At 38.1% G+C, this 18,359-nt stretch overlaps 2 protein-coding genes across 5 annotated transcripts in view; one reads left to right on the top strand and one right to left on the bottom strand.

Annotated features, from left to right (window-relative positions):
- The window catches only part of LOC105205801 (agrin), a 35,202-nt gene extending 33,243 nt beyond the window's left edge, over positions 1 to 1,959 (bottom strand). Inside the window, exon 1 of the mRNA XM_011175316.3 lies at positions 1,467 to 1,959. Coding sequence (XP_011173618.1) covers positions 1,467 to 1,521 — 55 coding nt within the window. The 5' untranslated portion in view covers positions 1,522 to 1,959. The remainder of the gene's footprint in view (positions 1 to 1,466) is intronic.
- The window catches only part of LOC105205800 (apoptosis-resistant E3 ubiquitin protein ligase 1), an 89,981-nt gene that overhangs the window by 38,050 nt on the left and 33,572 nt on the right, over positions 1 to 18,359 (top strand). The window contains exons 1-2 of one of the 4 annotated variants that reach the window (XM_039449598.1): positions 2,257 to 2,390; positions 16,802 to 16,995. In XM_039449598.1, coding sequence (XP_039305532.1) covers positions 2,272 to 2,390; positions 16,802 to 16,995 — 313 coding nt within the window. In that variant the 5' untranslated portion in view covers positions 2,257 to 2,271. Of the gene's footprint in view, positions 1 to 2,256; positions 2,391 to 16,366; positions 16,509 to 16,801; positions 16,996 to 18,359 lie in introns of those variants that run through there. The other 3 variants (XM_011175311.3, XM_011175313.3, XM_039449599.1) reach the window with 3 other exon arrangements.

The following is an 18,359-nucleotide window of genomic DNA, read 5'->3' as shown; positions in this document are numbered from 1 at the left end:
CGTACGTGTATAAATTTCGGTCAACGCCGTTGTTAATTTACTTGTTGCTCCTCGTTGGCTTGTACGGAGAAACGGTTCCTTAATCGCAGCCATACTCATGGACCGTAACTTCCGTGTGTGTGTCGGAATAAACGGGAGATCTGAATTTCACACCTCGGCCACACATTCCTGGCCAAATAGTTTTTATATATTTAAGCGCTCTTTTTTTCTCTGAAGTGTCAGTACTGCGCGCTGACGTACTTTTCTTTCTTTACGACCAATTTATTATTTTATGAACAAACTTTCGTCGTGTCAATCAAAGTTAATAGTTATTTTACTGAAGTAAAGAACAAAATTATTATTTCAATTGTTGTAAATAAGTTGGAGAAAATAAAATCACACGTCTGCGTTTTTGCAGTTTAAAACGATTCGATTTTTACAAAGAAAAATTTCGGTTTAGTTAGAAAGTTAAGTTGAGAAATCTGTGACAGAATATATAACACGTCATCGTGTGTAAACATTTCATTCTGAAATTGATACAAATTTGATTATAACTGAATTCTGCCTGTCATACAAAGTCGCTATTTTAATATTATTTTATGGTTTGAACTACTTCCAGTATCGATCCGAGTCTAATGTTCCGCATGAATTCTAACGTTGTATCCATCACTTGAGTATTTGTGGCAGGTCATTAACGAAGATTTTACTCTCGATCGACCGTTCCTCGTGGAGTAACGAATGGATTTGTCTGGTTGCGAATCTGTTCGCTTCTTAATTACTCATGCGTGAAGCGAGTGGATATCAAATTGTCATGGTAAAGAATGCAAAAAGTGATGACAATACAGACAGTTTTTTTAATCGTAAAAAAGAAATTGAAATTAATACAAAAGAGAGACGACTTTCGTTATAAATAAAGAAATTGCATAAATCCCTTTTCTATCGTTTTATTAATTTTTGAATGAAAAAAAAGGTTTTCATCACAATTCAAGATTTGATTAAAATTATCAAAAAAAAAAAATTGTCATTAAAAATGTATTATTCCAAAGAAAACAATGATTCTGCTAAAGTCTAGTTACATCTAAAAATTTAATTAGATATGTCTGAAAATAATTTTTGTTATATTATCGAAATAATAATACAGGCTGCTCAAGTTGGTCGCTAGAACGTCAAAATTTTTGGCAGCATTGCTTGAGCGTCCTACGTAATTTTGACAACCTAACAAAATTATTTCCCGATCTGCATCCAGCTAAATTTTTGAGATGCTTCAACAAAACCGTTCTTCCCGTGTCCGTAGCGTGACATCGAGCCATTCAGACTGCCCTCAAAATTAATTCGTCGCGATCGTTTCGTCCTTGCTATTTCTTTAATTTTAAATTACGAGCGCGCACTTGGAATAACACATCGAACGGCACTCGGCGTCCCACGTCGCTTTCAAATATTCCGACCGTGCGGCATTCTCTCGGTACATCCCCAAATGTAATACCGACCTTGAAGACAGCCCAGGAGGACGATCCCGAGGACGAGCGAAAGCTGCCGACGCATTCTTCCGATATTGTCACCGATGTTGCCGGTGTGACTTCACAAAACGATATCTTCGCACGGCCGACGAATTCCTCCTGGAATCGCTCTGGCGAACGATTATCCTATCGCCGGAACCCTCGTCACTGAGGTCTTGCGGCAGTTGAGCGGTGATGAAAGAAGAGGTACAAGGAGACCGAGTGGAAGCTCGAGGAAGCTCGAGGAAGAGCGTGCCGAAGGATTGCCACGAGGCCAGGAGAGGAGGAAGTGCCCTCTTCGACCTCTATCGTCCTTCGAGGTCCACGAACGACTGAGGCGCACGAAGCGACGTCGGTCCGGCTATAGCCTCCCCTTCCTACTTTCACGTGGCGTGCTCCCGTTTCCAGTGGAGGCGCGGAATAGAGAGCCTCTCCATGGGCCATTTACCATTACCATCATCGTCGACGGCGACCGTCAAAAGGAGAGGAGGGCTACCGCCCGACTACTACATACTACTTGCCCCTTGTCCCGCGCCGAGAGGTGGGGAAGAAACGTACCCTACACCGGCTCCTTCTCGTCGCTTGCCCCCTCCTCCCTTCCCGGCTTCCTTCTTCCTCGTCACTTCTGGACGTATCGCCGCCGTCGCGGAACGCATCGCCGGGGAACACCGACTCAGCGTTTCTAGGCCAGCTCTTCCTTCTCCACCGTGAGACATTCTTCTTCTGTTCTTCTTGTCGTCCTTCTTCGGTCACTTCTTTCAACGATCAGTTTCTTCAGTAGTTTCCGTCGTCACCCATGGGAGAGAATCTCGTCCCACTCGCCGTCGATGGATTAGAGGCCAAGGATACTACTTTGCACGCGGTCCTGACACGAATCGCGCCGATAACGAGGACTCGGGTACGGAGAGGGAGAAGGTATAAGGACGAGAGCTGGAACCGAAGTCTCCTCGCGAGGAGGAACCTCGCCGTTCGGTTCTGTGTGTGATCCGTGAAAGGATCGTGCGAAACGAGCGAAAAAATCGGAGATTTACATATTGATTACACACAATGGCACGCCTGTACCGAATAGACCTCGCGCAATAACTCGTTTCGTCACGTCCGATTTTCGGGAAGTTGGAGAGAGGTGATGCGCGCTCGTACGTCGCACTCCTGTCGCACGGATATTAGGACTGATAAGAAGCCCGAGTCGCGAGAGCGCTCCCGAGAAAGCTATCGTCGATAACAAAACGGCGGAGTAGGTCGAGCGAGACGTGAGACCGAGTGAACGTGGGGCGTTCGGTCTGGAGCACTGATTAATTGAAAGTACGGCATTTTCACGATTGCCGGTAGAGGAAAGAGAGGAAGCCACGCTATCCTCCCGGCCGATGCAAGGGCCGCTCGCACACGCGATTAGCGGCTACACTTTCTAATTGAACTGTCGCAAGAAATGTCGGAGGATGTTCTTGCTAACGATAGCGACATTAGTCTCCTTTCCTACTTACATTCTGAGCACCAGTTTCACGCGCGTGACGAATCCGACCGCCACTGCACGATATGTATTTCTGTCTTTGCTGTCTCTCTCTTTCTCTCTGTCCCGAGAGAAATTCCGGAAGGAATTAAATCAAGGTAGTTAGATTTTGTATTTTTTATTGCTAAAATAAGTGGAAATTGAATGGTACGGTATTTTTTGAAAAGAATAATATTGGAAAAAATTGTTTAAAAGTATTATTAAATTTTCAACCCGTGCATCGTAATTAATTCTGTCACTAACGTAATCTTTGTAAAAATGTATGCAGTTTTTCTAAAACACCTCTCCAGTTATTGTCTAGTATTCTCATTCCCTATTATAAGCGCCACAATATTATTTAATATTAATAAAGAGTCGTTACATGTCCCCTTTTGATATTATATGAGAAGTAAATAATATTTACTTCAATATTTTAAATTATCGGAAATATTATAATTTTTAAATATAATAATTATAAAGTTTATGAATATTTTATGCGTAATAATTCACATTAATTTTTAAACAAATATTTGTTAAACATTTTTATAATTTTTCACGATATTGAAATAATATACCACGAACATTATATAAAGCGAACATATAACATTCCTATAATATTCAAAAATATATTTTTAGAATAATATTTTTGGAATATTATTTTCATATTATTTTAATTTTAGTAATATTTGTATAATATTACTAGAATTAAAATAATATATAGATAATATATAATTAAAATACTAGAAATACCGTAGCGCTTATAGAATTAATTGAGCAGGAAGTGCATAAGAACTCAACAGAGTTTTATTCAGTGACTGAAGCAGTTTTCCTTATAAAAATATGCGTAGACACCTGCCTGGTTATTGTCTATTATTAATATATTGCCAGGTTTGTTTGTTAAATTGAATAGTCAATTTATTGTCTTGTTTTTGTTCAGTAAATGAATTCAGATTTCATGCGCAATAACTGCAGGCAAAGCGTTACATCTTGATTGGGATTCTCAGTAGTTTTACTTTTCAGTTACTAGACGGAAGTAATAAAACTGTCTAGTAACTATTCAACGAATGCATGAAATTTCTACTGGGGAAGTAATAGAGTTAATAATGGTGAAGTTTACACTCTCAGAATTTCTGTGCATTTTCGATCGACGATGAGTAGACTGGGATCGATGCGCAGCATAAAAATGCACTTTTCCAGATTCAACGGAATCGCTCTCGTTGCTCCCGTTAGAGGCTGTCGTCTAACACGGACGAAGGAGGGCTAAAAACGCACGCGAACACGTTCGCCGATCGCTCCGCACGAAAGTATGGCAGTAGCCCGCGGAAGGATGTTTCTCATACAGATGCAGATATGCAGCTGCAGCCAAATCGTCCCGGCCGGCGCGTCGCGAGACCCGCGGGCGATCGTTCATCAACATCAACTGTCAGTGAGCCGCAGAATCCTTGCGCCTACATTTACACATACATATATATATGTACGGAGCACGCAAACACGCGTCTGCGTTCTCCAATCCTTACTATTAACCCACTTGCGCCTTTAACGTCGATACTCGGTCTAAGGATAGCCGGCAGCTGTACGACCGATTTTCCGCGCTTTGTCCGCGCCTGCACTTGTAAAATCGAGAACACGGGACTCGCGGATAGCAGCGAGTATCTCGCTCGCGATCTCTGGCCGGCACGGCCGATCGAATCGATCTGGCGTCGAACGATCCGAGACGACGTGTTTAACAACGCGAGCCGGGATCACGTTGGACGTGCGGAACGGCTCGTTTCAATTACAAATCCGCTCTTTTATTCTCCGTGCACGGCAATGGTACTTGGCCGCTCGATTTGCTCGGGTTGCGTCTCCCGCGGGGTTTACGACGGCAAAAACAGCCCGCATGATATCCTATCTCTCGCAAGGTGACGATACGAATGGCGTCTCGCACGATTTACATTAAAGTCAATGAATTTTTGCTGAACGAGACCGGGCGGCGCGCGGCGCGAAGGAAGTTGATAAGCGTCTAAGCTAAGCGACTCGTCCGAATGACGGTATGAGATAACACATAGCCGGCGAACCGGCGATACCTTTTGACCGGATTGAAATTGAATGGACTCATTATCTTTCATAATAAACGGCTCAGCCGCCGCCTAGCTGCCTTTCTTATACAGGAGGTGCCGCCTTACATGGCTAGCTAGTCGTGTATCTCCTCTCGTCTCGGCGTTCGTTGCTTTTGTTCACAACCTAATTTTGCGATCAATTGCGATCGACCCTCTTCCGCCGTGGTTCTCATCTCCGGCACGAGAAGTATCAGCAACCGGATCTTTTCACAATACGTTTGCTATAATGAAATTCCAAATTACGTTTTTGTATCGTGGGGCTATTATTAACCGAGCTTCTCTCGCTAAGCCAAATTATATTTAAAACTTTTTTAAACTGTCACTGGAAAAAGAATTTGATTATTTAGAATTCTGGTAGATTCAATCAATATATCTATTGGAAAATGAACGGATCGGAACTCTTGTTGAAATAATGAGATAATATGATTAATTTTTACTTATTATATCTATCGAAATGTTCTGCTAATGACACTAAATTTACTTAGAATCAATATATGATAGTGGCTAGTGTGCACATAATTGCGCTAAGGGAGATACGACCGTTACGAAAAAATACACTTAACTATGTAGGCGTTGGTGGTCCGAAATGACACTCAAATTGAGTGTTAACACTCGGAGGTTTATTCAGGAGTTAACTCTCAATTTGAGTGTCATTTCGGACCGCCAACGTCTAGCTGGATGTATTTTTTCGTAAAAATTACAAAGAATAGGATAAAAGACACAGTATTAATGATATTATTTTTAATAACAGCTACATTGAAACTGTTATTCAGTCACAACTATTATACTGTTTAGTAAAAAAGTCTATTATTAAATTATTCCGATCGATATCATTGCCATACTACTGCGTACTATATCTTTCGAAAGCGTCTTAATTAGTTGCAAGATTGGGAATTCTGGAGACCGAAAAAATTAATTATCATTTAATCGATCAATGCTTTCAGAAAATTTTTTACATGATAAATGAGCTATCAGTTTTTAGAGAGGCCGTGTCAGACTTTTTTTATGCTCTAATTTAATACAATAAAATTTACATTTATCTTATTTGTTTCTGACCCAAATTTGAGGATTCGCATTCAAGAGAGAGAGAGAGAGAGAGCAGAATCATTTTAAAAGAATACTAATGAAAAATCCCATAACATTGAGTTTTATTCTATTCTGTGTGGTTTTTTTTAATTATGGAAACTAGAGCTCCATTCATTTATATCGCGTACCATTGTAACTAAAAATTCTGGGAGACTGTTTCGTTTATGGGAAGTAAGCGGCGTGAATCGTAAACTCATCGGTAATGTTCTTCGCTTTTGGAACTACGAAGTGTTAGTGAAAACGTCAAACACAGTTCGCCACGTTCGAATCAACTGCACAAACAACGTGCGTACTTCGCGGAATCAGATAACCAGTCAGTGCGCTTCTCAACGTATTATGCGAATTCTCGGCGTATAACGCATTCTGCCGGTCCTGACGGACCCGAGGCGACTTGGACGGAGTCCGAAAGCCGTTTCCGCGCCCCCAATATAAATATGCATGTTCAGAACCAGAAAGTTAAAATTTAATGACGTGAACAGGACGACCGTTGGCCTCCGCCAGAAGGTGTGATCCACTTTGTTGCTACGTACACGTGCGCGGAAAGAACAGTTTTGCTCAAGTATCTAAAAATTTAATTGGATCCCTATAGTAGAAATTTTATGCATTTTGAATAGTTATCAAACAGTTTCATTACTTCTGTCTAATAACTGAAAAGTAAAACTACTGAGAATCCTAATCAAGATGTAACGCTTCGTCCGCGCATGAAAGATCTGAATTCATGAAATCAGATAGAATCATCATCATTTTCATTTGAATTTATTTACCGAACAAGACCGAGACAATAAATGCACTATTTAATTTGTTTAACAAACAAGCCTGAAGACCTATCACATTAATACTAAACAATTACTGATATTTATGGATATTTTTATCAAAAAAATTGCTTCAGCCACTACCTAAAACTCTATCAAATTCTTGTTTTTAATACACAATACAACTAATGAGAATACTAGACAATAACTGAATAAATGTCTAGGAAAATTGCATACATTCTACCAGGGATACAGATCTGAAAATAATTTTGTTAGGCTATCAAAATAATTACGCTCGACTATCAAACTAAATTGCTAGGATGTCATAATTTTTTACAGCATTGCTCATCACGTTTGAGCATCCGTCACAATTATTTTGATGGCTCAATAAAATTATTTTAAGATCTGTATCCAGTTGAAGATTTAAATACTTCAAGAAAATCGTCCTTTCCTGCACACCTGCACGAGGGATCGTAAATTTGTCGCAATCATTTCACCTGTCGGACAAAACTATTGGAAGTTATCTTAATTCAGTGGAGAACGCTTTAATAAGCAGGCTGAGGAGAAATATCTAATCGTATAGGTATATACTTTGAGATTACACGACTCGTTTGTTACCCCAGGAAATCTTAATTAACGGTAGAGGCGAACGTTTCCGCGAGTTCGCGGAGTATAACGCTCCAATAAACGCCGTCTTTCACGGGTTCCGAATAATTGATGCGGGGAAATCTGTCGTTTCACATTGGTCGGTTTTATCGCCGCAGTGCGTCGTGTAAAAGCCTAGAATCGGATGCTTAGATACTTGTAATCGTCACCGACCCGCATTCGTCCGCAGCTCTACTGCGGATTTTCTATTCATGAAAAACTCATCTCTACGGTCTTATGGTTAATCGGCATGCGGCGCGCAAAACATTTCGCGATCCGTGACGGAAAGAACAATTTTGCTGAAAAACAAAATAATTACGTTGTATCTCACTGAAAAAAAATTCACTAAATTTTAATAAATGTCTATTTGTGTATTTGCAAGAAAATATTTACTCGCAATACGTAATTATTTAGTTAATAAATAAAATTGATAATTAAATTTGATTACTCGTCCTTTTACTAAACAAATATATATTTATATTTAGCAAATATTTTCTTGCAAATATATAAACAAATATTTATTGAAATTCAGTAATTTTTTTCAGTGCATTAAAAAATTTATATTCGATGTTTAAGCTAATTGTTAAAATGTCAAAACTTTTTGCAGCAGTATCATCGTGCTTAAATGTCTTGCATAATAATTTTGATAATTGGACATAAAGTTATTTTCTGATCTATTTCTAGCTAAATTTTTCGATAGCACGGTAAAATTGTTCTTTCCGTATGCGTTTACGGTTTTCCCAACTGCCCGCGCCCGAGGCGCGGCTGTTAGCCGCTCTAATTACATCGCATGCCAATAAAACGGCGCGGCGGCAGCGTTTCGCGAATTGATACGCGCGGTGCATTTAACGTTAGCCACGCGCGCGGGCTCGAGTCGAAGTTGACACCATAAACTGCCGTCGCGCTATCCCGGTTCGGAATACACCAGGATACCGTTAAACTGCAGGCCGTCTCGTTAATTCGATATCGATCTACAAATAACTGATGAATAAAGCTCAAGAATGCACGCGCGCAATAATGCACGGCTTCACGCAGCGATGTTTGTTTCGCGAATGATCCAGTTTTCCCGCTATTCAGGAAAGCCGAATAGCGAATTTATTTTCCTGTCGCGCAAGAGTGACAGAGCCGATAAGCGCGTTGGCATTTCGAGGTGAATTAAAAAAGAGTCACGAGGGATTAGAGCTCGGACAGACTGATTAGCACGATTTATTACTGTGTGAGCCGGTTTCACCGATATTGCTTAACCTTAACCGTGGTTTAGACCTGCTTCCTGATCTCTCTCTCTCTCTTTCTCTCTCTCCAGTTTCTTTCTGCTTCTAGAAAGAAAGTAAAAAAAAAAAAGAATCAGCATGACAACCTAGTTCAAAAAAAAATATTGGTCGTTCGAAATGATATGAGGAGAAAATTTCTCGTCGCCTCGGTATAAATGAAAGTCGCATAAAAATGCCGCGTCTTTTAAATTCCGCGTATACGCACCGCGTCCGGTTCTGTCGCGCGCGCGCGCTCGTTCTTTCTGTCTCTCGAAAGAACGTATCTCTCACGAGCACCGAGAGAAAATAAAATGCTCCTCGCTGGGAGTTGGGCAGGGAATATCTCTTGGCCGGATGCGACAAATAAATAATACGGGATGACAGAAAAAACGAGCCGTGCACGCATGGCAGCCTCTGCTGCATCCTCTCCTTCACGGAGTCGCGAATCTCCATGCATTAAATAAACATTTCGCTCATGTCAAAGACAGTTCCGGTCTCATGCTCGTAACTTTACGGAGCGACTCGCTTAACTATGTTCCCAGACAGGATCGCGATATATGCCACGAACAACCTTTGACCTTCTTCGCGAGTTTGATCATCGCAAATGTATATGTAACTTTAATGAAAAACTCAGCAATTAGAAGTAAGGTGACGCTCGCAATTAGAGAATCAAGTCTTTGAATCTACACCCCGAGAAAGGTTTCATTGAATAAAAGAAGTATGTGTAATGTACATGTAATTATTTTTATTTATTTTTTTATTTATTGATTTGTTTATATATATTTGCAATTAACATTATACAGATTAAATCGATATTTTTTAGAAGTAAATAAACCATATAAGGCAATCTAGAAAGGAGCAAATAAACAGATGTTAATTTACATTTTCCATAATTTAATTAGATAAAACCGTCTTGACATCATTTTGTGTCTTCAGAATTTTAATGTAGGTAAAAGTTGTGAGTTATATTTGTGCTGAAGAGGATTCCGTAAAGGTGAAACGTTGTCGTCCCACAGATACTTATTATAATATTAAATATATATTATTTAAATTAATACCGCTTGACTCGTTGTTATGGCCTTATAATTCATTTACTTTTTTGAAATTTGTACGAGCTGTGTTTTGCATTCAATTTCGATATTTATATAGAAACCATCAAGCTTTCTAAATCGTACCATTACAAATTTTATTAAGATAAATAATATTAATGTAAAACTGATAAGTGATAACAATAAAACTAATAATTGATAGGAATAAAAACGCGTAATTACAAAAATTAATTCCTTTTACAGTATGTTGCAAAGAATAAATTAATTTGCTATTGATGATACGTTAAACATTGTAGTAACAGTTCCTGAAGCATCAAGCTACAAGTTATAATTGCTCACAAATTAATACCAAATGGGAAATGTAACAAGAAATAATTTGAGTGGTACGCATTTGGTACCTCCTAATTACGTAAAATTGGTACGTCCTAATTAAAATCACTTTAACCTTAAATAGTTCATGATTAATTTGGGACCGCCATTTTATACAGAATATCCGATTTCTTTTTTTAATTTCATATCTCTCGAATGCGTTTGTTGAGCGTAAGTTAGTTCAACTGACGTCTCAACAAAAACCGATTATCCGGTGACACAAACGGGCGTGACGGCTTCTCCTTTGTAAAAAAAAAAAAAAGAAGAAGAAGTGTATGCCTCACGCGTACACAGTGACCGGTTACACGACTCGATTGCATCCCCCTCCCGCTCTCGTGCCTCATTGACATAATTACTGTTTCGCTCGGAGAAATATGCCTCGCGCGAGCACGAAATTCCCTCCTTTGGACCGGAACGATCCCGCGATAATTATGAGGATGCCTGGGCACGCGTGTGCATCAATGTCACACTTGTGCAACGCATATCCGTGTAATCAGACACCTGAATCGCAGCCAAGATGGACGGCTCTAATCGCGCTGGTACACGCCAACTAAAACCGCACGCTGCGCGTCCGGTTCGGCGAAGCCGCAAGATGCGCAATTTCGAGGCTCGGCATCGAGGACGATTCAGTTTCAAAGGATTTTGAAACTGAATTTTGACCGACCGCTCGTTGATCACCAGCCCCGAGGCACACATTGTGCGAATATTGCACACTAATGGCATTGACGAAAATTTTGCAATATTGCGCTAAGATGACTCGTCATAATGCAGGAATTTTATCAAAATCAAATTTCGAAACAATATTTGTCAAAAATTTGACAAATTTAAGTTTGTGGTATAAATATTTTACAATTATTTCAAAAGCCGTTTGATTCTTTGTTAATTAAAATATATTATCGTGCTGAATGTTTAATATTTTATTAATAAAATGTAGTATATAATTTAATAGCCGAGAGAAGTAATCGTAAGTTTGGTAAAAATGGCATTCGATTTAAAAAATTGTAATTTTTTTATAATAAATAAAAGTAAAAAAAATAACTCTAAGCTTTTTCGGTGTTTTGATGTTTAAAGAAGTTTGAATTAAAAAATCGGTCGGATCGTAAGTTTGGTAAAAATGGCATTTGATTTAAAAAATTTGCAATTTTGTATAATAAATAAATGTAAAAAAATAACTCTAGGCTTTTTCGGTGTTTTAATGTTTGAAGAAGTTTGAATAAAACTCGGTCGGATATGAAATACCCAGGATGTTAGGGAAAAGGTTCATAAATGTTGTCCTATCGGGGACTGTCTCGGCGACAATGCGACAGCAATTTCGCCAAGCGTCGACCAAATTGAATTATCCGTTGGATTCCGACTCTGATCATCGAGCCATTAATTTGCGCGACGAGTCATTAGACCGAGCGGACGTACGACGACGCACGCCACGCTGCATTACGCTCTTGCTTTGCTTTGCTACGTCCGCGCCGGCTCCTCGCGCATTCTCGCTCCGCGGCATTTGCGTAACGGCGCAACCCGCCGCGGTTACCGTGATAATCACGCTCAATCTTAACACGCGATATATATTACGCCACGCCGGCGTGGCGCGGCGCAGAGCGGCATGGCGCGGCGCGGCGCGGCGCGGCGAAGCGCAATTTGCGCTTCTTTTCCGTCCCGTATCGCGAGACGCGCGTACTTCGTGTGTCGCTCCGTTCATTCCACTTATTATACCAATCTACTTTAATTCGCGGCACAATCAGATCCGTGTAGATAGTGCGTCGGAAGAGTCGTTGCCAAAACGTACTTCGCACGTCAGTGCCAAGTCGACGACGCGGCGCCGCCGTGCGGCTCGATCGTCGTGCGTTTGAACTCGAGAGAATTAGCACGCCCGCATGCCTCGCGTCGCCCTCGTCGAGAGTTTGCGCGAAATTCCCCGTAAACATCCGAAATTTTCGCGCAATTTCGCCACGTCATGCGCGTCGCGTCGCGTCGCAACATTATTGTCGCATCCTCTTGGCCACCCACACTCGCAGTCGCTGCAACCAGCGGATGCGACGACACGCGGATTAAATTGCGCTCAATTCTCGCTTAAGACGTTTCGCCGTCTCAAATCTGCTTGCAGCTCTCGACTCCGTGCCGCGGTCTGAAATAAGATCCTTGTCCCGCGACGATCGCCACGCGGAGATAAAAGCACAGGGACTCGCGGCGCGTTCTCCGCGCGGAGCGCTTCGCTCTTTGTTAAAGCAAGGGGAAAATAGTTGCAGATGCGTTTCACGCGGCCAAAGTTTTTTTGCGAGGAGACACGGCTCGATGAAACGTGTGATAATGCCGCAGAAATATCACACTGTAGCCCGCGCGGCTGCGTATATAATTTGCATGTTTTGCCGATCGTTCGCCTGCGGCCCGATACTTCGAAGCCGCTCTCACCGTGCCTGATCTACTTAATACATTATTTCCTCCGCATTACGATCTTCTCTTCATTCGGCTATCGAACGATGCCGATCGTATTCCGATTCGACAGTGCGGCACCAAATAAAGTTTAAAACTGTGTGTTCAAATAATACATAGGATCTCCTACAAAAACCATGCAAACATGTCTATTTTTTTTTTAATTTGGTTTATAGTTATTTTGTTCTTATATCTATTAGGGTAGAGGTAGATAGTATAAAAGGGCAAATTATTTTTTAAAAAAAGCACATTCAGGTGGCAATCGCTGAAACTTGTTACCGAACGTGTCATAATGAAACTGTGCGACTACAGTTTTCTTTGAAATAAGTACTTTTTTATTTTTATTTTTTTATTGCTGCTAGAGATATCATATGTATTACATCAAATAGTGTTTAATCTGTTTTTGCAGTACTTTCTTTCGATTATATTAACTTATTTACACTCATTTACAATATGTTCACGTTATTACTCAGGTCAGGAGTCAATCCAGCACTTAAGCTGCATATAATCTCGCCTTTTGTCTGCAGCCAATTATCTAGATTTATGTTGCGTTTTATCTTCTGCATACCACTCTGTATTTGTAGTCAATAAAGTTGATTTTTCAACAAAGAAAAATAAAAGAATATTTTTGTTATGAGTAATTTGCAAAATTTTGCAATTAAAGAGTAAAAAAATGTTTCATACTTTAAATAATAATATTTTTTTCCTCATTCTTATCATCGTTAATGTTACAAAAAGAGAGGTAAATGTAAAATATTATAGGATAATATTATGGTAAGAAAATGCGTGCAAGAACAAAAAACAAAAGATTTTTCTTTTTCCTTTTAAATAGATTTTTCAAAATATTAATTAAAACCTACCATTTTGTTTTATATCCATTATATGTCCGGAGAAAAATTATCGTATTTGTACAATGAACGATTTGAAAATAAGAAGTTTTATGTTTTTTAAAAATGTTTGGACTTGTTTGGTTTTTGCAGGAGTGAGAGAAACCCTTTATTTATATATCTATATTACGGAATTGTGAGATTGGCAATGCTTCGTAGCTAAATAGGACAATGTTATTAGTCATTGATCGTTTCAATTCAAGCAGTCACGAATTGATGTGTATTATCATAAAAGGCTTTCGCAAAACCGTGAAATTTTCTAAGTAATAATTTTATAGGGAGGGAAGCAGAGAATGTTCGTCTTAGTGCTGAAATGTTAGACATAGATGTTTGAGGTTGTATAAAACTTGGTTAACATAGAAGCTGCCGTGAAAACGGCACATGCGGTCAAATTAGCGGCGACACGGTCGAATATACGCGTAGTCACCAGCCTACAATACACGTGCGCCGACGAACACGGGACGATCGTGGCTTTCGCTTGCTACCACCAGTCTCAACCTGAGTACTGACTTTTACGCCTAGTCTGCCGAGAACTCGGTCGCATTCGACATTCGACGGTGCATTCGGCGAATGCGAGACGATGCCGAGAAGAGAGTACGCTTCGTACGTGCACCCTTTTCGTAACCGTTAATTCAGCCTCCTTTACCGGACACGAGTAAAGAACGAGATTCACCCATTACGCCCCGACATCCAATTTACAACTTCGTTCCGTGTATCGAATCGGGAGCATCAAACTCGTTCCGGCGAGAATCTTTAACAACCGTGCAAAAAAGGGGCCTTCGTCTCTTTTATTGCGGTTTTTTATTTTTTAACCGCAATTATCTTTTTAATTAAATTGTTTAAGATCTCTGTTGCTTTACTGCAAAGTACAAATTAAAGGAAATTGGAAATGGTCCCGAAACATGGGCGTATTCAGGTTTGGAAGAGGTTCGAGAGTTCAACCCTCACTTCCGAAATTTTTTATTTATTTTTCATTTTTAATTCTTCAGTTTTGTACATTTTATTAAATATTCTTTTTTGCCCCTTTTTATCATTTCTCCTTTAATTTAACATCATATTTTGAATCATCTTTAACATGTTTCTCAGAAGATGTTTAGATTTTTAATTAAAAAAAAATTTCTTTTCTAATATAACATAAAAAGGTTATAAATTTTTTCCCACGTAAAAAATTTTTATGCAATAACAATAGCAATATTAAAGAATTACATTTTGTTTTATAATAACTGTAGCTTTTATATATTTTCTTCAGGAAAAAATATAAGTTGTGATTTTTTTTTTTACAAAACCTAATATTTTTTTCCATTTGAAATCAGGAATGAAAAAATATTGTAAACTCTAAAACTGTACTTAAGTACTAAACTGTACTTAAACTTTACATTATATGATCAATGTTCTTTATTATTTTTATATAAATCTTATTTTATTATCTGTATAATTCAACATAATAATAACTTTTCGATTTAGGTAAGATTTTGTAGATTCGGTTCGATCCGTATTTAAACAAAGAAATAAAATTTGGTTTGATTCAATTTAACGTCAATCTTGATTCGTTCATCTCTAAATTATAAAGCGTCTAAAGTGAGCTTAAATATTATATCTTATAATTGAATTCTTTTATTAAGTATTGAACTTGAAACTTTATTCAATTATTATGTTGCACATAAAATTCTTACATTACGTCCTTATGAAAAAATGTTCCACTCAAACTAATTATTATATCAATAAGTGGTGATATTTCATCAATTAAGGAAGCATCATCAGTTACTGATACAGCTAATCAGTTTATCGAAACTTTTCTTAAGGTATTAACATCAATTCTAGTAATTATCTTCTGTTTACATAGATAACACAAAACATAGTACATAGTACATGGTTTACATTATATACATATATAAATTATTTTTATTTTATAATTGCTCAATCGTGATATAGACGTTTTTCAATATTATTTTATCGATCAAGTTGATATTGAATTGTTAAAAATAAAGCACAATAGTAATCTCAAGATGTCGCCTCTGAGGGAAATCTATCTGGACGAATTGAACATGAATGTCTGATTTATCCACAGTTGGCAAATGCTTTTCTCTTTCTCTTTCTGTCGAGGATTAAATCACACTTATTTATTAAACATTTGATTTTGTATTATTTGGATATTATCAAATTGTATTTACGAAAACGTTGGAATAATAATAATTTATAAAATTAATATTATATCATGAGCTAACCATCTATAATAAATTTTAACAGTCGTGCAATTTTTATAAAAAATTGTCAATCTTCAATAATATCTTGATTAAACATTTATTTGGAATACATCGTATACATTATTAATTACTTAATTAAACAAACATGAAATAATGTGAACGTATGATAAATATAATCCATTTAAGGGAAGGCAAGCAAATTACCAACATTTTTTTATTAGAAAATATCTTTAAATTGACTTTACAGAATTCCAAAATCTTTTGCACAATTAAAGTACGTATGAAAGAAAGAAGAGGGCAAAAGCTAATTTCATGTTTATTGTACAAAAAATATAGACAACAAATTTTTTTTACACATTACAATTTTTTTTAATTAAAAAGTTTTTTTCGTTATTAACTCTTTGTTTTCATTTATATGCATACTTTAATTGTATAAAAGAGTATGGAACCGTATAGAGCCAATTTGATATTTTTTAATGAAAAAAATGTCGATAATTTGTTTTAGGATCTTTCGGAAAATAGAGATAAATGCAAAAATACGAGTGAAAATCGACATTGTTTCACGATACATTCGGCGTTTTGTCCTTCACGCGCGCTTCGATTTGAGAAATTCCCTATCGCGCACTCCCCACCTGTCGCTCCATCTGCAGATCTATGCAGTTCCCTCCAACGGCGTACCGTACCGCTACGTGCGTGTCGTTCCGGCGTAAAGTTGCGCGCGAGGATCACGGTGCTGATCGGAGGCCGCGTGCGGCACGAGAACGGCTCCCTGCGAAAATGTGGTAAGCCGATTTTCCACCGGCTGGATCGAGCCTGATCGGCGACGATCAGCTGATCGGCCGGCGCCCGGACTTGTTTACAAACATCGCGGCGCACCTAACCTCCAATCTCCGCGGATAACCTGTCGGTCCCGTCAGCACGCGACAACCGGGATCGTCCGTTCGTCTGTCACCGATGACGAGATTGCGCGGAGATTCGTGAGACCGTCACGTCGCGGGCGACGTTTCTGAAAACGTCCATCGAAAAGTCACGACCTGGTGCGATCGCCGCCCGACGTTCCTCTTCCCTGTTGTAGATGCACTCCATGGGCAATGGCACGATGGTCGACGGTGCTGTCCGGAGTATTCTTGGCTCTCTCCATGGTTCTCTCCCTGGGGAAGCTGTTGATGCTCGCTGCGGGGACCGGAAGCAATGGGGAACTCACGGAGGCGGATCAGTGGCTCACCGAAATCGGCCTCGCGCAGTATCGTCCGCTCTTTAAGAAGCAAGGTAAGTTGACTTCATTGGCAGATAGATTCTCGATGGCGATGCTGCCGCGGGATGCTGCCGCGGTGTTTCAGCTATCGAGACAGACATAGCTGTAACTGAGCTGTCAGCTGGAAAAGATCTTTTAATTCATAAATGAACGTATAAAGAAGCTAATAAATTGCTGTATCTTAATGAGACAGTTTGAAGATATTGGATTGTTAGAAACATTTAGAAGAGACTTCGATAGATGGCATTTGCACACGTAACATGTAACAGGTGACATTTTAATTCATTAAAAAAATTTTTTTCAATAAATTTTAATTAAAGGAGAAAATTCAATAAAGCTTTTTTGGGGGTCTCTTCCAATTTTCATTAAACATTTTTTTTTCACTTTTTGATAGCTTTAACAAAAAATATAATACATATCCGAATAAAATTTTATTTACAACTGTAAAAGCTTTTAGTGAATTGATCTGAGCTGCTGATTGAAAAAGCGTTTCTAATCAATTTTTTGAAACAATGTTACAAGTCCAAGGTTTACTTACGTTTGCAACAATGTTTAAAGCTAAATGACTATAATATTTACGACGTATTTTATTTATATTAGCGTAATAAATTAGAATGGCTGTAAAAAAAAATTTTATGATAGTTTGATGTGTTTAGTAATAAAATATTCATATGTTTGTCCTTTTTATTTGATCACATTAGTCGCTATACTATGTCGACGTTACGATCATTGTAAAGAATCTTTTCAATATTTTAATTTTATTATTTCATCTTCTTCTGATTTTTTCTGTTTGCATTAATTTTTTAATGCAATTAAAATTATTATTTACTGCCATTTGTTATCATCTATCTTATGAAAAAATTTGATAATTTCTCTTTTGACCAGCAAGAGTAATTTTGAGCATCTTTCATGATATCTCTAAAATATATCGTGATTGAATAATAATAATGGATAATGAAATCAATAATGATCTAAATATCTAAATATTATTTCAAAAACTTTATTAAAAATATTTTTTTTTAATTAACAGATTCTGTCAATTAAGAGTTAGTTACAATCATAAATGGAACTTCATGCGGATATTAATTATATTTTTTTATTTATTAAGACTATCAGAAAGTAAAAAAAATTATTTTATGAAAATCGGGATGGAACCCAAAAATGACCTAGATCTTTCTTTCTAATAAATATAAATTGAAAAAAATAATAATTAATAATTATAATAAAAAATATAATAAAAGAATCGCAATTATTTGTTATTATTTTACAATTATTCAGTAAAACAGTTATAACAGTATATAAATATTTTTTTAATAGAAATAGTTTTCTGATGTTGCGACTTTATACGTTGTCAGTTACAATAATATGAATTGAAGCT

This window comes from Solenopsis invicta, chromosome 5, assembly GCF_016802725.1.
Source record: "Solenopsis invicta isolate M01_SB chromosome 5, UNIL_Sinv_3.0, whole genome shotgun sequence".
NCBI lineage: Eukaryota > Metazoa > Arthropoda > Insecta > Hymenoptera > Formicidae > Solenopsis > Solenopsis invicta.
This window is presented reverse-complemented; position numbering and strand designations above follow the sequence as displayed.